Source organism: Callorhinchus milii, unplaced genomic scaffold (genome assembly GCF_018977255.1).
Source record: "Callorhinchus milii isolate IMCB2004 unplaced genomic scaffold, IMCB_Cmil_1.0 Scaffold1, whole genome shotgun sequence".
In the NCBI taxonomy this organism is placed as follows: Eukaryota; Metazoa; Chordata; class Chondrichthyes; order Chimaeriformes; family Callorhinchidae; genus Callorhinchus; species Callorhinchus milii.
The window spans coordinates 41180367-41204417 of NW_024704742.1; the positions used below are offsets into that span (position 1 = coordinate 41180367).

The 24051-nt window shown below is 41.9% G+C and overlaps 1 protein-coding gene across 8 annotated transcripts in view; it reads right to left on the reverse strand.

The window, feature by feature from the left end:
* LOC103175802 (LIM domain-binding protein 2) overlaps nucleotides 1-24051 on the reverse strand; it is a 261273-nt gene that overhangs the window by 216556 nt on the left and 20666 nt on the right. For 7 of the 8 annotated variants that reach the window (XM_042340893.1, XM_042340890.1, XM_042340880.1 and 4 more), the window contains exons 1-3: nucleotides 21434-21472; nucleotides 11516-11624; nucleotides 9746-9784 (exon numbers count right to left, since the gene is read on the reverse strand). In XM_042340893.1, coding sequence (XP_042196827.1) covers nucleotides 9746-9784; nucleotides 11516-11624; nucleotides 21434-21464 — 179 coding nt within the window. In that variant the 5' untranslated portion in view covers nucleotides 21465-21472. Of the gene's footprint in view, nucleotides 1-9745; nucleotides 9785-11515; nucleotides 11625-21433; nucleotides 21473-24051 lie in introns of those variants that run through there. The other variant, XM_007889013.2, reaches the window with a different exon arrangement.

Sequence of the window (24051 nt, forward strand, 5' to 3'; positions counted from 1 at the left end):
CAACTGAGGCAGGTTAATCCATTATATGGGAACATAGAAACACACAGGACTGGAAATTACCACTGCATACCATCTGAGCATTCCAAAGTTTGACGAATAACATACTCTAATTTCTTATATTATTCAATTATTTCTTTCCTTAAAAACCTAGCTAGCACCCTCTTCAAATCTGCTTGCACTGCTCATCTGCACTCTCCCTGGCAATGTACTCCATGGTTGGAGCCCAAATTGGAATCAGTGACATAGTCTTAACCCTTTGTGATAGCAATTGCCCACTAATTTGAACACAGAACAAAATACACTCACAATAATCGAACACCATTTCTCTGCTCCAATTTAAAGTAACAAGAATGTTACTGAATACTGTATGTGGTTTTATGCAGTTACGTGACAGAGAGCATCTGTGTTTTAATGATTCCCTGGGGGTGCAATGAACATTCCTGATTTACTGCAGCAGTTTTGACTCATTTACTTGTGGATTTCTCGTCCCAGTACAGTTGACATCGTCATTGCTTTGTTGATCAGATGAAGAGCGTTAATTTTATTGTCAAACCAATCATCCCTATTAGTCAAAACAGACTGGAAACAGGTCAATCAGGAACAAAAGAGGATTTGGAGCAATACTGAGATGGCTCTTTCATGTGATCAGCCATTGTACAATGAATAAGTCAGGAAAATAAATAACTTTAAAAACATACATGGAAAGAAATTCCACCTGGGTCTAGATTTACGCATTGGGTAGCATTTTAGACTATCCAGAATTTGGCAAATTGTTTAACTTGTAAGCTGGTTCAGACCATATCTCTCACGCTGCCTCCACTTCATCTCCACAAATGGTTTCTCCTCTAGCCCCCGCACCATTCCTCAGGGCTCTGTCCTTGGTCCCCTCCTCTTCAATATCTATATGCTCCCTCTTGGTGACACCATCCGCAGGCATGAGGTCAACTTCCACATGTATGCGGATGACACCCAACTATACCTCTCTGCCTCCACCCATGACTCCAGGACGCCTGCTGTCCTGACAGAATGTCTGTCGGACATCAAGTCCTGGATAAGAGCTAACTTTCTTCAGTTGAACGTCAACAAGACCGAGGCTCTCCTGATTGACTCCCGTCAGCACCTCCTCACCTCAGGTGCTGACAGCATCACCATCCATGGTTGCAAGCTCCACCTTGCTAAGCCAGTCCAGAACCTTGACATCTTGTTTGATCCTCAATTATCCTTTCTACCCCACATCTGCGCCATGACCCGCTCTGCCTTCCCCCACCTCCGCAACATCGCCCGGCTCCGCCACTGTCTCATCGAGGTTTGACTATGCAAATTCATTGCTTGTCGAACTCCCCAATTCCTCCCTCCACAGGCTGCAGATCATCCAGAACTCTGCAGCCCGTGTCATCTCCCGCACTAGGCGCCGCGATCCTATCACCTCCATTCTTGCCCAACTCCACTAGTATCACACAGAGGATACATTCAAGATCCTGGTCCTCACCTTCAAAGCCCTCCGTGGTCTTGCTCCCCCCTACCTCTGTGACCTGCTAACCCCTTACCATCTTGCTCGCTCCCTCCGATCAGCGGGCTCTGGCCTATTTCATGTCCCCTGCCTCGCTCGCCACACTATTGGCAGGTGGGCCTTCTGCCACTCTGCCCCCACCCTCTGGAACTCCATCCCGCAGTCCCTCCCCCTCCCTCGCCCCCTCCCTCTCCACCTTCAAGACCCATCTCAAGACCCTCCTCTTCGACCGTGCCTCCGATCTCCCTGCTTCCCCCCCCTGCCCTCCACCCTCCCTGACCCCGACCCTTAGCTCGGGTCTGAAACTCTGTCTGTCCAGCACCTTAGGATGTCCTCCCAACGTGAAAGTCGCTATACAAATGTAATTTTGTTGTTTTTTTGTGGTTCTTAAAAGAACTTATGAACTTGTGTTCTTCAACTGATGTGAGAATTAACGTCTCATTGGGAACCTCAATTATTCATCTATTTCAATTACTCACAAAATGAGTTGTATTCTTCTATTACAAAATATTATTCAGATATACCATATTACAATAATAACAGTTTGAGAGTTGTAGCCCACAAAATGCAACACACACATTAAAATGTTAAAAGAAACAATCTTATTCACATGAAGGCTTGTTAAACAATAGAACTACTCACCAGAACACACCCAATATCTGAATTAAAAACATGGATTTTCATTGCTCTCTTATAATATTGCAAACAAAAATCAACTTGGAATGACCATACAGATTTCCAACAACCATGTGTAAATGAGTAGCTCTTCACCAGAATATACTGCAATTTCTGAATTAAAACCATGGCTTTTTATTTCCTCCTTGTAATGCAATAAAAAATGTCTCGAGGTTTTCAAAAAACAACTGCAAATTAGTGTAACTTCTCTCAGTCACTTCTCTAATTCTTTGATGACTAGTTTACCTCCATAGTCCTTAGCTGAAGTAAACATTTATGCAATGCAAAGTGAATGAATGTATACAGAGGTATACAGAGGTAAGAGCATTTCTGTGCACACCAAGGTCTGTGCTTAGGAAACTCGGTTTCTACCATATTCCTGTCTTCCTCATTGTGGGAAGCAATGCCAGTCTGGCCTCAATGACCCCACACCCTTGGGTTTTTCCTGAAGTTTGGATTGAATTACATTTGAAACCCAAGCAGATATTACAGTATCACCAATGAATTAAGGTGTCCAGGAACAATTTTCACACAGCACTCAGTAGTGATGATAAGGAAATGCTGTTTTATTACTGTTATTATAATACACTTCAGTGGAGGCTTCTACTTTTAAACTTTTGGGTTTAAACTGATGACCAAAAGTATATCCAGTTATTTGCCTTCATGTGATCCACAGTGATTATCTATACATGACTAATTCTGCTCATGGGTTTATGTTATAATAATAATATTATTATTAATATATGTTGATGTATGTATGCTGTTCTACAACCATTCCCGTGCTTCTGGAAGTTATAATATGTACTCGCAGTAACTCTTAATTCAGCATGCAGTAATTAATTCTTAAAAGAAATACAAAACAATCCAAATACTCATAACTGGCCTTTTTTATAAGCAAATTGAATTTTAAATAAACAAGATTTGTCAGTCTGAAACTGCAGTGGTTGGAATATAAACAGACAAAATCTGGATCACCATTTCCATCTAGTGGCTCATAGCTGTATCCGCAATAACAATGATTCCACTTAAAAATGCTCAAGTTTGGGAAAAAATTCCACTTGGAATTTACTCTATATTGGAGCAAAATAATAATAATAATTATTTGGTCACTTAATCCATAACTGTTTGTGGGACACTGCTGTGCGTAATTGGCTGCCGTGTTTCGCCCACAAAATATCCTGTCTCAATTCACTCTACAGTACATTCTGTGAAGCGCTTTGAGATGTCTCAAAGACGTGATAAGGCAAAACATCCAATGCAAGAATTATTATTATCTTAAAGTGTGCAGAATTTGAAAAATTGTTCAATTCAGTTTTAACCTTTTCTGTAGTTCTTAAAAGAACGTATAGTCAAGCGGCTTGAGAATTAAATAATTAAATTGAAGAATTTTACAAATTCTCAAATGTTCTAATTGGGGTTGAATTTCCATATGTAAATAAAATGACTAACATAATTTGGGAAGTTAAGGGGAAAACAACACCACCACCATTGTATTCACATGCCATCTTTCACATCAGACAAACATCCCAAGGCACTATTTGCATACGAGCTGGGAGTTTGATTCAAGAGGGGTGGAGGGTAAGAGGGTGGAGGGTGACTGAAAGCACAGTCAAAGAGGAAAGTGTTGAGACGGTCCTTGAAAGGAGGCAAGGGAAGGGGCGTGGTGGAGGGATCTTGGGATGGAGTTCCAGAGGGTGGGGGCAGAAAATCCGAAGACCCGACCGCCAATGGTGGGACAGGCAGGGTACATGAAGCAGGCCAGTGCCTGCCAAGCAGAAGGAGCAAATAAATTGATATGGTGTTAATAGGCCGCGAAAGTAGGGAGGAGCAAACCGTGGAGAGCTTTAAAAGTGAGAACGAGGATTTTAAGCTTGATCCAGTGGAACAGGTCGAAGATCAGTGTGATCACTTCACAGAGCTTTGTATGGGAGAGGATAGCATTCTGAATAATCTCCAGCTTGTGGAGGGAAGAGTTATAATAATAATCCTTGTTTTTGATATAACATCTTCATGTCGTTGAGACGTTTCAAAGTGCTTCACAGAATATACTGTAAAGTGAATTGACTGTATATTTTGTTGTTGTTGTCCTGCCCAACTGATCGCTAAGGTCATCACAAAGTTTAATTCCGCAGTCTTGACCAGAAAATCAGCCTCTGGTAACTTATTGCTCCAAGAAAAACAATTAGAACATGGAAACCTGAAGTTGCTTGACCTCCTAGTGCAGTGCTCAGTCAAGAGATGAGCTGACATGCAGGCTGAAAAAAAATCAGCTTTAGATCAGGTTGAATGATTACAGTCTAATATTGGAGTGAATATGCCACTGCCAGAGGGTGATTGACAACCTGGCAGGGACAGTCCGTGCCATCTTGATGTTTGATGCACTTCATTGCTGCTCCATTATCAGAATGAAGTACTGTATCACTAACTGAGCTATCACCACAGCTCTGAAGTGCGACACTTCAGGTTCACTGTAAACAATTCCAAAACATAGATGTAAAACGTCAACTTTGCTCACACACCACCAGTATGAGGCAAGCCTCTAAATCAGTGCTCCTCTTATTCCACTTTACAAGGCTACAATGTTGGCCGTGTTCTCTGAAGGGACACAGCAGGGTTTGTCCCTCTGGAGAGAGAGTGTGCATTTCATTCCAGACATGGGAATTTCCATAAGTAGATGGAATTCAATGAAATCTCAATTTGGTTTGGATACATTTAAGTATGGTGCTGAGTTTCTGCACCTGTGAGACACCCAGCTGAACAAAAAAAGGCCGTAATATTTTGATATGCTGATGGATTTCCTCAGGAGGGGAAGTCAGCAGATAAGTTACCTCTTAGGATCTACGTTGAGAGGAGCAAAGGCTCAATAAGGAGATCACTCACTGACCCCAATAGAGCTGAGGAGTTGCAAATGGAATGTGAAGACCTATAAACTTGTATAAACAGTAAATGCTGATACTGTATTGTGCTCCAAAATCCTCGCTGAAATGCTTAGATTTTCTGATAAGTAACTCTAACTCTTAGTTAGTTCAACACAGAAACTAGCAGTCCAATCACCATAGCTTTACCCCAAACCCCAACTCCTCTGATGAAGTCAAGCACGTGGTTAATACAATGCACCACGGTCCTCAACTATACATATATAGGTAATGAATCCGTACAAGTACCACTTCTCAAACACACTATTACGGACTTGTCTCCATTCGTCAGGACAATTTTAACTTTGGCAATAAGAATGTATCATTCACCTCTTGCTTCTTGGCAGTGGAAACTCAGACCACAAAATTCAGTAAGTTTACCGACAAGCAGATGAGACATCCACCCTTTCATGCTAGGTGGATGTCTCAAAGCGCTTCACAGGATTTACTATAATTTGTAGTGACTGTATTTTATAATGTTCCACAAACAGCCGTAAAGTGAGTGACCAATTTTGTCTGGGGGATTGTTGGCCAGGACACTGGGAGAAACTCCCTCTCTTTTCGAATAGTGCCTTGGGATTTTTAACATCGGTCCACCTGAGGTTGAGCTTCCATTCATCCATTCCTCTTAAAAAAGATGACAACTGTTAAAATACAGGGTGACCAAAATGTTGTGATATCTACCTTAAAAAGAAAAGGTGGAAAATGAATCCCTTCATACTCATTAGAAGTTACCATTGAGCTTTTCTTTGCTGGCTATAAGAGTCCTGTGTAAAATGAGTGCATATTCAACCCATATTCCCACAAGGGGGAATAGGTCCACAACACAAAACTGCCGTCAAATTGGCACAAAATTGATCTTCTCACTCAGAGAGGTCACAAAACTGGCTGCTGTGAAAACAGAAAAAGTCAAGATGGGCGCAAACGGGGACTGCTCTACTGAGATTGGGGCAGGGCAGAATGGAGCTGCACTCTACATCTGGCTGCATTCTACCTGACCTAGGAAGCTGACACTATGTGATAGGAATGCAAGGATGTTTCATTCCCCAGGACTGGTAACTCTGACCTTGGTAAGCACAAGACAGACCAAAAGTATCACAATGAGGAACATCAGAATGAGGAAGAGCAGAACTGAGGCAGAAGAGAGCTTTTTTGGTGAATTCTCACTTTTTGGAAGCACACTGAATTGAAATCAGCGATATTATGAATTATGCATTAGGTTTCAAATGCTGCTAAACTCTACCCAATCAAGATATTCTTTTTTACAACAACAACAAAATTACATTTGTATAGGACCTTTTATGTCGGGAGGACGTCCCAAGGTGTTGGCCAAATCAGTTTGAGATCCGAGCTGGGGATCTGGATTGGGGAGGGCGGAGGGCAGGGGCAGAAGAAAGGTGATTGGAAGCAGGGTCGAAAACAAAAGTCTTGAGATGGGTCTTGAAGGAGGCAAGGAAGGGGGCGAGGGGATGGACTGCGGGATGGAGTTCCAGAGGGTGGGGGCAGAGTGGCAGAATGCCCACCCGCTGATGATGGGGCAGGCGAGGCAGGGACGTGAAGCAGGCCGGAGCCCGCTGAGCAGAGGGAACGGGCAGGGTCGTAGGGGTTTAGGAGGTTACAAAGGTAGAGGGGAGCAAGGCCATGGAGGGCTTTGAAGGGGAGGACCAGGATCTTGAACCGTATCCTCTGTGTGACGGGAAGCAAGTGGAGTTGGGCAAGGATGGGGGTGATAGGGTCGTGGAGCCTAGTGCGGGAGAGGACACCGGCTTCAGGATTCTGGATGGTCTGCAGCCTGTGGAGGGAGTAGTTGGGGAGGTTGACAAGCAAGGAATTTGCATAGTCAAGCCTCGATGTAATGAATACGTGTTCTAATCTCATAGGCCTTCCCAGAAGATGAATTCAAATAGTATTCCCACTAGGATCATACAATTCTTTGAAATCTTCAGAAAAATCAAAGTGACTATTTTATATGGGTATTAGTATTTGGAATTGCATGTACGGATCGGATAAGCCACAATTTCTTGTGACGCACAACAGATAAACAGAAGTCACCAATGTGGGAGCTAAGGAGATGAAGAAAAGAAATGCTTTTCTTCACCTCAGCCACATCGCTTACCTCTTCGCTAATCAAACAATAATATATGTAGGTTCAATCTCCCCAATGGGACTTTGAGCTCCTACTCTAGGTAGAAACTCCACCGCAATACTGGAGAGTGTTGCATGGATGCTGTGCTTCAGATGAAATGTTAAATCGAGGTTCCATCTGCCTGTTCAGGTGGTTGTTAATGATCCCTTGACATTTTTCAAGAAGACAAGGGAGTTTCTCCTAGTGTCCTGACCGATAATTCTTCAGATAAATTGGGCATTCACTTTGTGGCTGTTTCTGGACATTGTTGTGCACAAATTAGCTGCCGTATTATGTCAAATACAAGATTATTTATGATAACATAATTTGAGGGGAGAAATTCCATCTGGATCTAGATTTACTGTATTCATGTAATATTTCAGATTGTGCAGATTTTTTGTAATCTCTTACAACCCTTCTTCCCTGGAAACTCCCTGAAATCTGCCAATCACAGCCTGTTCCATACCCCCTTCCTGTTCCACCCCATCGTTGGCAGGCACTTTACCTCTTCCATTTGGAACCCTCTCCCACAATTCCTCTGCCTCAATTATTTGCTTTCAGATCCTACCTGAAAATCTACCTCAGTGACTGCCTTTTGATCAGAGGATAATTGTTGACATTTTATTTTTCAGTGCGAGCAGTCTGCTTTACATGTGGGAGTCAATCAGTCAAGGACAAAAACTGGAAGGGAATCCAGGAAGGAATGCAACACCACATGTAAGGGCTGCAATACGGAAGGTTGTACAATGCAGTCAGAAAATGAAATATGAAGGAAGATAATTATGGTCTGATCTGCCAAGGATCAGCTATTCATGTCCAGTTATTCACGTTGCATGGTTTACCACAAAAGAAGATGCTTTATTATTTTTGCCCCTCACCATACCTGGGCAAGAGATTCAGAATGCAACCTACATCCAGATGGACCACTAAAGATTTTTTTCCAGTCCTGCACATTCCTATGTTCCCATGAGTTGTATAAAAGCAGCTTGGAGTGAGTTTCCATCCATTTTATTTTCTCTCCAGTGTATCCTCTCGGGAAGAAACTGACCTCTGATAATGTTGACACAAGATCCTCTTCTCTTCCCGACAAGCTTTCAGGCACTCTGCACACAGTGGAGCAGTAGAGAGTAGACACTGGACTCATTTAACAAACAACTCGATGATATACTGGAAAGCAGGATGGCTATTTTGGAAGGAATATCGTACTATAGCAACAACTCTATCATCTCGGATTCAGATTTCTTTCTTACTCATTCAACAGTTTTGTGTAGCGAGAGAGAATTGCATCCTGTAAAGCACTTTGAGACGTTTTGACAAAGTGATACGGTGCTTTATTAAACACAAGGATTATTATAATTTTTTTAGCAATTTTTTTTCAAAGCCAGTTGACTAGGAAATTAAAATGTTTAAAGTTAATTGTATCATTGTTGTCACAATATTGGTTCAGGTAGCGACAGCCCTTGAACTCATTTGACCATATTCTAACAGCATACTCCAACTACCATCTTCCTGTAACAGCAAGATCTTTCTTAAATTAATTTGCATCCTGGCCTCTGATACTCTTCCTAGTAAACGTTTAAATTTTTTAAATGTTCTCTTTGTGAAGACATACTTCCTGGTGTCTGTCTTGAAATTGGCCAGACACCAGGAAGGACATTCTTACTGGAGAAATTATATTTTTCAGTGCGAGCAGTCTGCTTTACATATGGGAGTCAGTCAGTCAGTTAAGGGTAAAAACTAGAAGGGAATGCATTGACAGCTGTAAGCCATCATTAAAAGATTTTCAGAAAACTATGAAATGCATTGTCCTTCATCCTGCACTTGGTCATGAGACAAATTTGTTCCTGTTTTCTTTTCACAAAACATCTCCTTAAAACTCCGAGCTAAACTTGGCTAAATGTGCTGCAGAACCAGCTGTCTTCCAACAAATGATGATCAAAACATTGACTCTCCATTCCCTTCTCTTCCTCCCCCACTCTCCCTTATGTCAAGTTTATATCCCCAGGGCTGCCTGACATGTGTTCGCTTCTTCGCAAGGGTTTTAGCTGTTCTCAGCATTGGCCACTGGGTGGAACACTTCACTCCATCCTTGATCATTTAAACAAGGGTATTGGGAACAATAGTCTATGGTTACTGTCCTGAGGGAAAAAACGTGAAGGCAAGAGGTTCCAAACAAACCCTGGAATATAATAACTTGCACCACCTCAGCCAAATGGGACAACATTTTCTAACATTCATCAACAGCATGGAACACCAAAATAGGATTACAATATCTCCTTCATTGAAGTTTTGCTCTTGTTTGAATAGGGTTCAGGAATTAACAAATATTACTATACTTATACAGCAATGAATCAATAATGGCATTCAGTCAATCTCATTCAAGAAGGAAAGGCCAGTTCAATGGGATAGCAATGCTACATACTCACAAATATACGCGTATAAACCTAAGCGTATAGATTTAATCAGAGAGCATTATGCACAAGATAAAATGTTCATAGTAAGTAGATGACTGCACCTTACCCCATATCTGGTTCTGTGAAGGATGATGGATATGCAGGACTGAATGACAATGAGAAAAACACATAATTACAAACATATGCAATAAATAACCCAGCTAACAATGCATAAAACATGAACAGCTTTGTATTTTGAAACTATAAAATCCCATTGGTACTAGCAGCATTGTGGAGAAAAATCACCAAATTCATTTTATTTTAGATACATTTCTATGTTTGTGCATGGTTTTGACTTACTCCGATGGTAGCTTTGGGATGCTACCCTGGGTGAGGGACCTATATAAATGCAAGTTGTTGTTACTCCACAGTTCAACATTTCCAGCTTTAAGGTCAAACCATTCTTCAGCATTAGATCTAAGATTTTAAATGTGATGCTGCAGCGAGTAAACTAAAGGTAAAATCGATTAAAAACAAATAACCTCGGTAGCCAAACCTTAAAGCAAAGGTTTATATGGGACAAGGTCAGGCGACACACAGGGAGTTTATTGTGCTGACATAGTTTTTCCATACCCAGAGCGGCTTAAGCAACTAAGAAAAGTTACAGACTATTGGTAAATCAGTTGTAGAATACACAACTTTGCAAAATGAAATCAAATCAAAACAATCTTGTGTGTCTTGGTCTAAACACAGATTAGAATATGGCCCAGGCATTAAATGCCATCAGAAATTCATTTTCAAAATCGCTGGTACCCAAATGTACAGATTATTATTATTCAAGTAATGGCAGTGGAGGCTGGAGAATGCATCTAAATATCAGACAGCTTTGCTCCCAGCCTTTTCCCAATTCCGTTCATATTATTTGGGCAGCGTAAATTGTAAACCATATATTTTAAATTGTTTTGATGCGCCCAAATGTCTTGTCATCACACTGCCTCGAGCAATGACATCTGGCATGACTCAGCACATCACTGGACGCACTTGCTCCTGCACTGGACTTTTCAATTATGAGTCAGATCTCCCATAAATGCTGAGGCAACAGGACATCTGACTGCAAATAATAATAATAATGATAATAATAATCCTTGCATTTGATATATAGCCCTTTAACCTTGTTGAGAAGTTTCAAAGCGCTTCACAGAATATACAGTAGAGTGAATTGACTGTATATTTTGTGGGAAATGCAGCAGCCAATTGTGCAAAGTAGTGTCCCACAAACAGTCGTGGATTTGGGTGAACAAATTATTATTATTTTTTAGGGATTATTACCCCTGGAAAACAATCTGCTAATAGACTAACAACCGGCGCATTACTGCTAGGTAAACAGACGTGTGAAGTAACGAAACTTGCCTCAGGTTTTGCCCTGCCAGGGAATCAAACCTGGGTCCTCTTACTTGCAAGACTCCAAACAGGGTTCTTCCAAATTTGCAGGCTTGCCTCAGGAGAGAAGCTGGTCACGTAAAAGCAGCACAGGAAAATTGCAATGGGCTGCATTCACTGAGCAACCTTCAATTAAACCTTCATTCTAGCAACTTCAAAACATTAGCACTGAACCTTTCTTTAAGGTGGTTAGAACCATTTTCAGAGCAGCCCTTCTGATTTATTTTAGGACAGAACTGTGGGCTTGGCCCTTTGTCTGAACCTAGATAAAGAGTTGCCCACAAAGCATTAACCTGTCTTTCCCCTGCAGAAGCTGGTTGACTAACTTCTTGTTGCAGCTTTTATTTTGGGCTTGCAATATTTTTACTTTATGTCTGCAAAGCAAATTTAAATGACTTGCTTCAAGCCAAAGCACAAACAAGCATCAAACTAGGGTTTGTGAAAACATTACACTTACCCCATGTCTCGATCCAACATAGTATTGGAGTTGAATGGGAAGGGAATCGGGAAGGTCGGTTGAAATTCTTGTGGTGAGTACAGTTTGGAAGGTTTCAATGGGTAATAGCCTGGAAAAGCAATAAAAGAATGACAATTTCAATCCATTTATAAACCTGAATGCCCGTCATGCCTACACCAAATGCTGCTGTTTCATGCAATCCACGGGCCTGTGCATCCACTTCATGCCCCAAGCCTTTTCTCCAAGGGAGCGAATACAACAGAACCCGGCTGGCTTTAAGAGAAACTGAACTTACTGTAAACCTGTCCAATGAAAGCAATGTCACACTGGCCTGAAAGGCACAATGAATGTACATCAAAAATGACGGTTTGAAATAAATCATCCTTGCTACACTGATGGGAGTATAAGCCTCCTTTTAAGATGTAATATCATAACTGGACCGTTCTCTTTTGTAAGAGAAATAAATGTATGTATCTGACGCTTCAAATAGGTGAATATTAAGCGACTGAATTATTTTCTTCTATGATTCAATGTGAGTTCTCACCATAGGTCAAAAGGGCAATGATTGCTATGATGATTGGGTGGAGGACTGAAAAGAAATCTTTGATTGCTTAAATTTCATGGCTCAGCTCACAATGGGGTGGGGGTGGGGGGGGGGGGGAGAAGGGGAGCTGGATCCTCAATGGGAATTCAGTTCTATCCGTTCTCAAGACAGAAATGAGCTGAAATCAACTTGTGCTGAACCTGTGCTGTGCAGATAAACGCACAGACGTCTCCACACTAACAATAATAATACAGTAATTGGGAAATATTCTACTCTTTTTTGTCCAGGGGCTCTAACGTTTCTAGCAAGTGGCTAATTTGGGGGTGGAGGAGCGAGGGTTAGAGATGGTTCTCGAATTAATGGTAATAAGGCAGGCAAATGATATTTCACTTACAACCCCTAAAGCAGACCTGCTGTAAACTCTACACTACTAAATATTCACAGTTAATTCAAATTCGCTAAAGAAATGGAAACATAAAAATGATTGCCTGCAGTAGTACATTTAATATTTCATAAGGTTATTAGGAACATAGGAACAGAAGTAGGCCATTCATCTCCTTGAGCTTGTTCCACCAATCAAAAAAGATCATGGCTGATCTGTACCTCAACTCCAATTACCCACCCTTGCCCCATATCCCTTGATAATCTTACCTAACAAGTATCTATCCATTTCAGTCTTGATAATTTGAATGGATCCAGCATCCACAGCCTTTTGGGGGAAAGTTCCAGATTTCCACTATCCTTTGGTTGAAAAACTGCCTCCTGCTTTCACTCCTAAATGGCCTAGCTCTAATTTTAAGATTATGACCCCCTTATTCTGGATTCCCCACCAGAGGAAATAGTTTATCTTTATCTACCCTATTGGATCCCTTTATTATTTTAAAAACCTCAATTAGATCACCCATCAACCTCCTCAAATCAAGAGAATAGAGACCAAGTTTATGCAACCTGTCCTCATAGTTCAACCCTTTAAGCCCTGGTATAATTCTGGTGAATCTGTGCTGCATCCCCTCCAGAGCCAATATATCCTTTCTGAGGTGTGGTGCCTAAAACTGAACACAGTACTCTAGATGGAGTCTGACCAAGGCCTATAAAGTTGAAGCATCATTTCCTCTTCTTTATATTGCAACCCCTTGTGATAAACGCCAACATCCCATCAGCCTTTTCGATAACTTTTTGCACCTGTGAGTTTGTTTTTAGTGATTTGTGTACGTGGACACCCAAACCCTTTGCTCCTCCACAGTTCTTAGCTTTGAAAATATTAGAAATATGCTGTTTTGGTATTTTGGGATCCATAGTGGATGTCAACACACTTCCCCACATTGAATTCCATCTTCCAAAGTTTTGCCCACTCACTTAATCTAAGTCCCTTTGTAACATCCTGCTCCCATCTACACAGTTTACTGTGCCTCCTAACTTTGTGCCATCTGCAGATTTTAATATAAAACTCTTTATTCCTTCATCCAAGTCATTTATATCATAGAATCATAGAATGTTACAGCACAGAAGGAAGCCATTCGGCCCATTGTGTCTGTGGCAGCTCTTTGAAAAGAGAATTCAATCCCACTCCCCCACTCTCTCCCCATACCCTGCAAACTTGTCCTCCCCAAATAATTATCCATATATATGGTGAAAAGCTGAGGCCCTAGTACAGAGACACCTGGGGCCACCACTTATCACGTCCCATCAATCAGAGAACCTTCCTTTTATCCCTACTCTCTGTTTCCTGCTTCCCAATCAATTACCAAGCAATGTTACCTCTGAATCCATCCGCTTTCATTTTTGCTAATAACCTCTTGTGTGGAACCTTATCAAATGCCTTCTGAAAGTCCATGTAGATGACATCCATAGACACTCTTGTCCACCATGTTAGTGACCTCCTCAAAAAATTCAATTAGATTCATCAGACATGACCTACACTTAATAAATCCATGCTGACTCTCTTTGATGAGCTCATACTTGTCCAAATGCTCAGTCACTCTGACCCTGATGAGAGATTTACCCACTAATCCATCATGCTTTCTATGCAGTTGTATCCAGCTAAGGTAGAGGTACTGGCTGTGTGTAGTCAAGGAACAATGAATGGAAAATTTGTAAAAGCAGGAATTTATTACTAGATGTTTGAGCAAAGCTCAAAAGTAATGGGATAAACATTGAAGAGCCACGATAGAAGATCAACTCATGTACATAAAAGAAGCAGTACACTTTACAGTAAATCCTGTGAAACATTTTGAGGCATCATGCCATTGAGAAAGGCGCTGCATCAAATGCAACAATTATTATTATAAAAAGGTACAACAACAATTTACATTTATTTAGTGCACTTCACACGTGGTAGAGTCTTGCAGCTCCAGAAGGGTAAGGGGAAAGTGAAAGGAATTAGATAGCTCCTCCAGAGAAGCGAGACTACGATGAGCCAAATGGCTTTTTTCTATGTTACAACATGTGATTGAATTCAATGAAACATTACAATCATAGGATTATCTCAATATACTACAATATTGTGGACAATCAATACAGAAGGTATTCCCTTCGGCAGTTTAACGGGGAACATGTTTTCTCAGAGGCTGTAAATGCTGTTAGGTAATAAAATTAGCAGAATGTGGCTGGAGATTGGGAAGAATACAGAAGGCCTATGCTGATTTTTAACACTCCTATCAGTGTACTGAGGTAGTTATGGAATATGGGATTGCATCTCATTACCTGCACTCCAAAATGCTATCCAGAGTGAAAAGCAATTTATGAATGCAAGTTGTTGTTGTTATTTATCAAGGCACATTTGGGAGGCTGGTTTGAGGGTGGCTCGGGAGGTGAGAGAGAATAAATTCAGGGTGTCTCAAATATTGTGCTATTCCTAAAGACAGTTAAAAAAAATTCTCACAGCATCATTTGGGCAACGCAATTCACGCAGCGGCTGAAATAAATGTTAAACACTGCAGTGGTCTCTAGTGGCAGAAGCTAGGTAGCACAAGCTTCTTATCAAACATTTTCCCCCTGCTTTTTCTTCCACTCTGACTAAGTACCTTTCTTCCTCATCTTCCCTGCCAAGAAAACACCTAAATCAAATCATAATTAAATTCTCAGCTCCGAACAACAGGAAAATATCTTTTAAATGAAATGAACTGAAATCAGATGCAAAATATATCACAGCTCCCTTTTTAGCTGCACTTCACACTTTGCAAATCATTCCAGTAACAAAATGCAGCTATAGATGTAAGTGCGATTTCAACTAGGATTTTCTTTTCTTATCTTTTCAATCAACATTCCTGCAAGAAAATCATCTGAAACACACTCAGATCTCAAGTGCTTCTGTGTGATGAAGGTGCATGCCTCCCAGAAGCTCACCAGATAGTGAATACAGGAACCCTGCAAATGCAGTACTGAATATATAAACACACATAGCAGCATATATATTCCACTTGTCATTCAAGATCAAAAGGAAAACATGACATAGAGGTGAAGCATTTCAAGTGCTTCAGAGGACAACAGAAGTGGAATGCAGCTCATACTGGAGGAGAATTACTTGGAAGCTGAGCATGTGAGTGTAACACAGCACCAAAGAGTTATCTCAACAACACAACAACCTGAATTTAATAGCGCCCTTCATGCAGGTAGCATCTCAGAGCGCTTTACAGCGGCGTGGTTTTGATGCCAACAATAATAATGCCTGAGTAGTTTGTTTAATAATAATAATAATCCTTGCATTTGATATAGCGCCTTAAAGTGCTTCACAGAATATCCTGTAAAGTGAATTATCTGAATATTTTTGTCAATTTAATTTTGTACATAAAATTTAATTATATGTGTAAAATTTTATTTTATATTTCAAAAATATCCAAGTTGCAAAGAGAGGGGAGATGAGGCCACGGTCAAAGAGGAAAGTCTACAGGGGGATTGCAAGCCGTGCTATAAGGGGTCAAGACAGAGAGATTGAGGCAGGGAGTTCCAGAAATTCATGGTACAGTGGCTGAAAGCACGACCACCAATGGTGGAGTGGAGAGGACAAGGGACGTGCAGAAAACCCGAGATCTCAGTCTGTTATTTTCATAGTAGTATTTTACCTGTATTTTACCTTGGCGTTTAATGTCTCCAACACCGAAAGGCCCTCAGAGGAACTGTGCAATCAGATCATAAATCAGCACATACTTTCTTTGAAAAGAAATGACAAATTGTTTTCAGTTCTCCAGCAAAGTGAAAACACTGCCATCTTTCTCACAGTGAGGACAGACACCGAGCAGCAGATATCCACCATGAGATTATTAAAATCCTTGCATTTGATATAGCGCCTTATCACGTCTTCGCGACATCTCAAAGCGCTTCACAGAATATACTGTAAAGTGAATTGACTGTATATTTTGTTTATAAAGGTATGAAAAACTCATTAATTACCATTAAGAAAATGTGAAGCATTTTGCCACAATCTTCAGAGAGATATGGACTGACTACCAGTTGTGTTTATTTTCCTTTTTTCTGCCTGGTCTTGGATCTTTGCAAAATTACCCGCTCACCATGGTTTTGAGCTCCAATACCTTCTCAAAGATTTTTCTTCCTCTCGATGTGGTTGGCACAGATATTGTCATTTTTTTAAAGTTACTTTCCGTTTTCTAATTTTCTCCCTAATAGCAGTCACTTTGCTCCTGGTTCCTAGCCTCTTCATGCTAAGGTGCAATTCCATGAGCACTATAGTACTCCACCAAAATCACCATTCTTCACCTGATAGCCTTGGCGGTGAGTGTCTGCAGGACACTGTGGAGAGCATCACAGTCAAGCCTGACCTCTCCTCACCCAACAGACACATGTACCCACCCTATCAGTGGAGGGACCAGGAGCAGGAACTCTGGTTGGGATTCCCCTCCTTAACCCCTGGGAGGGCTGGAACCAATCTATCCTCCCGCTACAACACAAGTTGAGACCAGCATACTCAGCAGGGACCAGAATTCAAACCAGTGAGCTCCTGGTTAATAATCATTTTTTTAAAGTTTACTAATAATAATCCTTGCATTTGATATAGCGCCTTATCACGTCTTCGAGACATCTCAAAGCACTTCACAGAATATACTGTAAAGTGAATTGACTGTATATTTGTGGGGGAAACGCGGCAGTCAATTGTGCACAAGCAGTGTCCCACAAACAGTCATGGATTGAAGTGACCAATTTATTATTTTTTTCTTGAAGGATTATTATCAGGCGTGTGGAGTAACAAAACTTGCCCAAGGTTTCACCCTGCTGGGAATCGAACCCAGGTCTCTCGTTTGTGAGGCTTGCGAGGCGAGTGCTCTAACCACTGAGCTATGGGACTCCACATATTCACTGCATCATCAGGACTGCCCAAGGCACCACAAAGTGGTGGTGGCAGAGTCCATTGTAGGTTTCAAGCAGGAATATATGACGGGTATGAAGGGTAGAGGCATGAAGGGGTATGGGGATAAGGCCAGTGGAATTGAAAGTGGAGCTGGTGCAGAATCAACTCTGCTTTCAACCCAGCTCTACTTTCAACCCAGAGACCTGGGTTCGATTCCCACACCAGGCTCCGTGACCCGATCACCCCCATCCTCGCCCGACTCCACTGACTTCCCATCACACAGAGGATACAGTTCAAGATCCTGGTCTTCACGTTCAAAGCCCTCCATGGTCTTGCTACCCTCTACCTCTGCGACCTCCTAACCCCCTACCAACCTGCCCGCTCCCTCTGCTCAGCAGGCTCTGGCCTGCTTCACGTGCTCCACCTCACCCGCCCCACGATTGGTGGGCAGGCCTTCTGCCCCTACCCTCTGGAACTCCATCTCAAGACCCTCCTCTTCAATCTTGCCTTCGGTCACCATCCTCCCACCTGCCCCCCAGCCTCCCTGATCCCGATCCAAAACATTGATTGTCGCTTTGCGATGTCCTCCTGACATGAAAGGCGTTATAAAAACCTGATGTCTCAATGTGCCAAATGGTCTCCTTCTGCTCTGTAAATTTCTACAATTCCATGATTTTTCCAATGATTGTTTTTGTCATCAAATGTAGTGGCACTAATTTGTTCTAATAGCAGCCATAAGGTGAATAACCAATTAATGTGGAGGATTATTGGCTAGGACATTCAGAGAAATTCCCTTCTCTTTTCAAAAATGCATCATGGTATCTTTAATATTCACTTGAACAGACAAAGAGAGCCTCACTTTAATGTTTCTTTTGAGATCAAGAACTCTATAGCACAGAACTGATGCTTTTCCAATCCCCGCAGGTCACCCATATGACCTCTCTGAGTGAGACTCCAATTTGTGTCAGAGAGAGTAGCTTGTGAGCTATGAGAATGTGTCAAGTACAAATTGGTTGAACCGTCCTAATTTTATTTCACATGGGATCCTGACACACTTCACTCCTCTGCGTTTTTATTTCAAGTTACATCCTTGACGCTTTTGCTATTCATACAATTACAAATGGTCCCGAGGAATGACTCGGAAGGCGAGGAAAAGGCAGCCACTGGGTGTAAGCAGGCAGATTTAATAATAACACAATAGAATATCACCGCACAGATACTCGGAGGGGGAAGGACAAAATAGCTCATGCAGGACAGTTGTTACTGTGAAAATAAATCTCAGGATTAGTGAGAAAACGGTTGATTTAAAAAAAGGCTCTCTCTGACTCAGTGGAGGATGCTAGTTGAAGTTCAAGATTTTTGTGTTGTTTCTTCCACAACCCCCCCCCCCCAACAACTCACATTTATATAGCGCCCCTCACACAGGGCAATGTCCCAGAGTGCTTGACAATGGCGGAGCACAATGCCAAGCCAGGGGGAATAGTGGAACGGAGGGCATGAGGGATAAGCAGGAGGCTGGAGCCAGTCGAACGGAGGCAACAGGTAGTGGGTTGGGAGTAAGCCGGTCGGAGAGGTAGGGAGGTGCCAGGTCATTAAAGGATTTGAAAATGAGTGTGAGGATCTTGAAATCGATCCGTTCGGCGATAGGGAGCAATCGGAGCCTGTGTGATTGGGGTATGCAATTTTGTACGGGTGAGTATGCGGGCGGCGGAGTTTTAGATCAGCTGGATCCTGTGCATGGTGAAGCTGGTTCAAGCTCCATGTTGGGCCTTTTATCTCACAGTCCAGGCTGACACTCCAACTCAGTGCTGGAGGTGTGCTGAATTATCGTGATTGCCTGTTCAGGTGGAAGCTAAAGTTCCTAAGGCACGATTCAAAAAGAAAAGGGAGTTTCTTCCAGTGTCCTGGCTAACAATCCCTCAGGTGAAATTGATCATTCACCTTATGGCTGTTGGTGGGGCATTGTTATCCACAAATTATCTACCACGTTTGCCTACAACCTTTACAGTATATCCTGTGAAATGCTTTGAGATGTCTTCTTGACGTGAAAGGTGCTATACAAAATGTAAGGATTATTCATTATTTTAAAACCTGAGCCTTGCTGTCCATAAACTTTGGCGATGGTTTTATGAACTTTCACAGCTGCTTTACAAACCTTTTCAGAAGCATTGGTTACGTTAGGTGTGTAAAAGTTGACAGTCCGCCAAGAAAACAAAATTCTCTTAATTTATCACACTGCTCATTCCCTGAATCATTGATGGTAAAGCATCCTTGTCTTAGGCAAGCAAAACTCATTCCGATGAGCTGTTGTTTTTACGCTGCTCTTTGTCACACTGACCAAAGAGTATAACAAGCTGAAAAAATCTTGAATGGAGGGAAAAATGTCTACATTCCTTTGCTCTTGGCTTAATTCTTAATCGAGTTCAAGATGGCTCTCTTGTCAACAAATCCCTTCACGCCCTGGCACCTCCCTACCTTTCTGACCTCCTTTCTCCTCATTCCATTACCCGCTGCCTCTGCTCGGCTGATTCTGGCCTCCTGTTTGTCCCTCGTCCCCTTTACTCCACCATCAGCAGCCGCGCTTTCAGCCACTACACTCCGAAGCTTTGGAACTCTCTCCTTCAACCCACCACCTTGTCCCCTCGCTCCCCTCTTTTGGATCACAATTAAAGACCTTCCTCTTCGACGGTGCTTAGGGTCACCTCCTCCCTGCCCCAGGCTCTGGGTCACTGTTAAGCGCTCCGAGACGCTGCCCGGCGTGAAAGGCGCAATATAAATGCATGTTATTGTTGAATGGCATCATCTATAAAAGTGTACAAGAGGGAACAAGTTGTTGAGTGCAGATTCTCCTGAAGCCCATGTTACGATCAAACAAATGACAGATTGTCAAAAGTAAAATATTCATAACAGCTACAAGCAAATGACATTAAAAGGAGCATTGGGATTCTCCTTGTCAGGTAACAATAACTAAATGCTCTAATTGTGCTGACGGCTGCCACCATTAGAGGAAGAATTGTACAGGCAAAAGCTTTCATTTTAAGTGCTATAATTGATGGAATTGTGTGTACATGCTTACTCATTCTTTTGCTATTACTTAATATAAATGGCGTCCCTTTTGGAAAAAAATATAAAGTATTTGCAACTTTGTAAACTTTTTGCATCCGGTAAATGATGCACGAGCAATTTCTGCAATACTGCACTGTATGAGAACATAAACTTCTGTATCAAGGATCTTAAAACACCATCCCTCACAATTCAAAATAAAAACGTAGCAAGGCAGAGTCACTCTGGAGAAATTGGAATGCTACATATGCATTACACATGCAAAGCCAAAAATGATTGTGAGGGTCTTTCTAAATCTGCAAAGTCACCAATAAACAATATGTTTATTTATACATATTTGGGGCAGCAAAGAAATCTGAAATACAATGCCATCGTGCACGTTTAACAGCAACTAATACATTTGTTCACTTTCAGGACGATCTATACTCGCATGTTCAAACCTACCAACACAATGAAGAATGTAACAGTCACCACATTACAAACTAATCAATGGAGAATATGGATGTTTAGAAATCAATTCCTCACAATAAATACATCACTGAGCACACTGACCTTTTAAATGCATCATTAATAGCCTCCCCCCATCCCAACCCCACACACACCTTGAATTCTGGACACCCTTTCAGCAGTCAGAAATAGGTACACAAACCAGCTTTGAGTTAGCAAGTTTCATTCAAAAATGTCCAGCAACTGTTCATGTAAAGGCCTGGACTTTGAAATGATTGTTTACCATATCTCACACAATACACACGCAGCTAAAGATAGCACTGCCATCAATCACTGGAGTTTACCTGATGCGCAGTTCTGTAATATCCACACACACACACACAATACACAGCAAAAATGTAAGATACATTATTCCCCACATGCTTTGAGTACAACTATAATTGGCATTTTTCAAAAATTAATCAGCCAGGGCATTGCTTCCACAGCCCAGTACATACAGCTACATCGTAAAGTCATAAGCAGCAAAACAACCCCGGCTGTACATATTCCATCATTACTCTACCTGAGTCTGTAAGACTAGAGCAGCAGTTCATGAACACAATGTCTTCCATCTCCAGAGGGAATGGACCTCAGATGATGAGGGGTGGACTGTGACCGGCAGAGGGGTGCGCTGTACTGAGGATGTAACCGAAGGCTGTGCAGTGTCAGTGAGTGGCTCAGCCTGCTCGAGCTGGGTTCATGCTGTGCCACTTGTGAGAGGATGGATGATATAATCTCTTGAATGAAAAAAATGTCTCTCAGGGGGCAGCCTCCCTTATACAGCATAATCCAGAACCCAAACAATTCATCAAACTTCACTCGACAGCCATTTGTGCAGACAATGGTGTTGCATTTTCTACTTTCTGCTCATTTAAGCCTATCTGCTGCTCTGGAGTTTGTGCCTGACATATTGATTTCTCCACTGTACATGTGACCCGTAGAGACACGCTGTGCACCGGAACCGCAGCCACTAAGTGAGGCTACACCAGAGCACAAACACGTAAAGCAAAACTCCGCCGCAAAGACAGTGTTACAAACTAGTTTGATTTATTTAATGCGTCAAACTGTCAGAACACTACAGTTTCTTGAATTCCCCTTTCTCTGGTGCGCGCACTCACTCACACTGTGAGTCTGTGCCCATGTATGGCCTGGGGCTCTGCACTGTCTATAATTACTGCTGTATAGAAAATGACAGCCACCAACTTATGATTCTCTACGAGTAGATGCAGAATGATAGGGGTTACAGTGACCTTTTACTAAACTGTACATGCCAGGAGTGAATACCGTTTTACTGTTTTCATCTGGTTCAATTAGCAACTGGCTCTCTCAGGACAACCAACAAGGCAGAACATTTCAATTTGTCTTTGTCCCTCACCTGTCAGAAGGGAAGTTTCCTTTCTCGCTCTCCTTTTGCCCTCTCCTCTTTCTGGGGAAGCTCACCCAATAACCAACATGAACCTCTTTAGACAGGGTTCATTCCAACAACCTCAACAACTTGCATTTATATAGCATCCTTCATGCAGGGTAGCGAACAGTGGTGGAGCCTGAAGCCAAGCCGGTGGGGGGAATGTGACTGTAAGTCCTATAGCTCAGTGGTTAGAGCACTCGCCTTGCAAGCGGGAGACCTGGTTTCGATTCCCAGCAGGGTGGAACATTGGGCAAGTTTCCTTACTTCACACGCCTCTGTTCACCTAGCAGTAAGTAGGAACGCAGTTGTAAGTCCATTAGGATCACCTTTCTGGGGGAGGATTAAACCGGAAACCCTTTCTCAACTGATTGCTTAGTTCTACACTGCATGGCACAACATGTGAACTTTCATTGCTACAATGACTTTTCACCCTTGTGTCAGCCTGGCTCAGTTGGTAGCGCTCTTACGTTTGAGTAAGAGGGTTGTGTATTCCAGCCCCGAGTGAGGATTTGGAACCCGTATAGTTCATGCTGACATTCCAATGCAATGCTGATGACGTGCTGTATTGTTTGAGGTGCCATCTTTCAGATGAGAAGTTAAACTGAGGTCCTGTTTGCCTGTCCAGATGAATATTAAAGATGCTATACACTATTTGACAAGAGGAGTTTCTCCTGCTGTCCTGGCCAGCAATCCTCCACATATCACTCACGATTGTTTGTGAGACATTGCTGTGTCCAAAATTGGCAGCTGCACACTGCCCATCAATTTACAGTATAGCATGTGAAGCACTTTGAGATGTCTCAATGACATAATAATAATAATAATAATAATCCTTGCATTTGAGCACATGTTAAGGTGCTATATCAAAATGCAAGGAATATTATGCAAAAACATTTAAAGCGCTTCAACAAGTAATTGCTGTCAGGTGTAGTGGCTGTTTTGCAGGTTAAATTGGCAGCCATTTGCACCAGCAAATTTGTACAGAATAGAGCCATGTGGTGAATGACCAATTAACTTGGATGATTATTGGCCAGAAAACTGGAGCAAATGTCTTTCTGTTTTTGAAATGTCATGAGATTTTTAACATCCATCCGAAGAACAGAGAGCCGGGAACTTTATAATAGTATAATCCTTGCATAATAGTAATAATAATAATAATTTTGCACCTTATCATATCATTGAGACATCTCAAAGTGCTTCAGAATATATTGTACATTTGTATATTGTATATTGATTGTATATTTTTTGGACGATTCGCAGCAGCCAGTGGCAAACAATGTCTTGGATTGATTGACCAAATTTTTGTTTATTATTACTGACGGAAAGGGATCCGCCAATGGACTAACAACCAGGTTCCTACTTACTGCTAGGTAAAAAGAGCCTTGTGGAGTAAGGAAACTTGCCTAAGGTTTTCCCTCGCTAACCACTATGCTATAGCATTGCACTATGAAATCTTAAACTTTTTATCTGAAAGATGTCACTTCTGACAATGCAGCACTCCCCCAGTACAACACTGGATTGTCAGTAGCTTTGCAAACAGAGCCATCAGTGGGAATTTTTATCTAGGTTATTTTAGTACTTTTCTCCGTGATCCTTTTGTTTGTTTTCACACATTCCACAATCTCCACAGCTAAGAGATGAGGGCAGGTAATCTTCTCCCAAGCCTTTGTTAATCCTGCTTTATAGCTAACTATCCTGCCATGAACCATTGCATCTCCAAAGATGAGACCAAA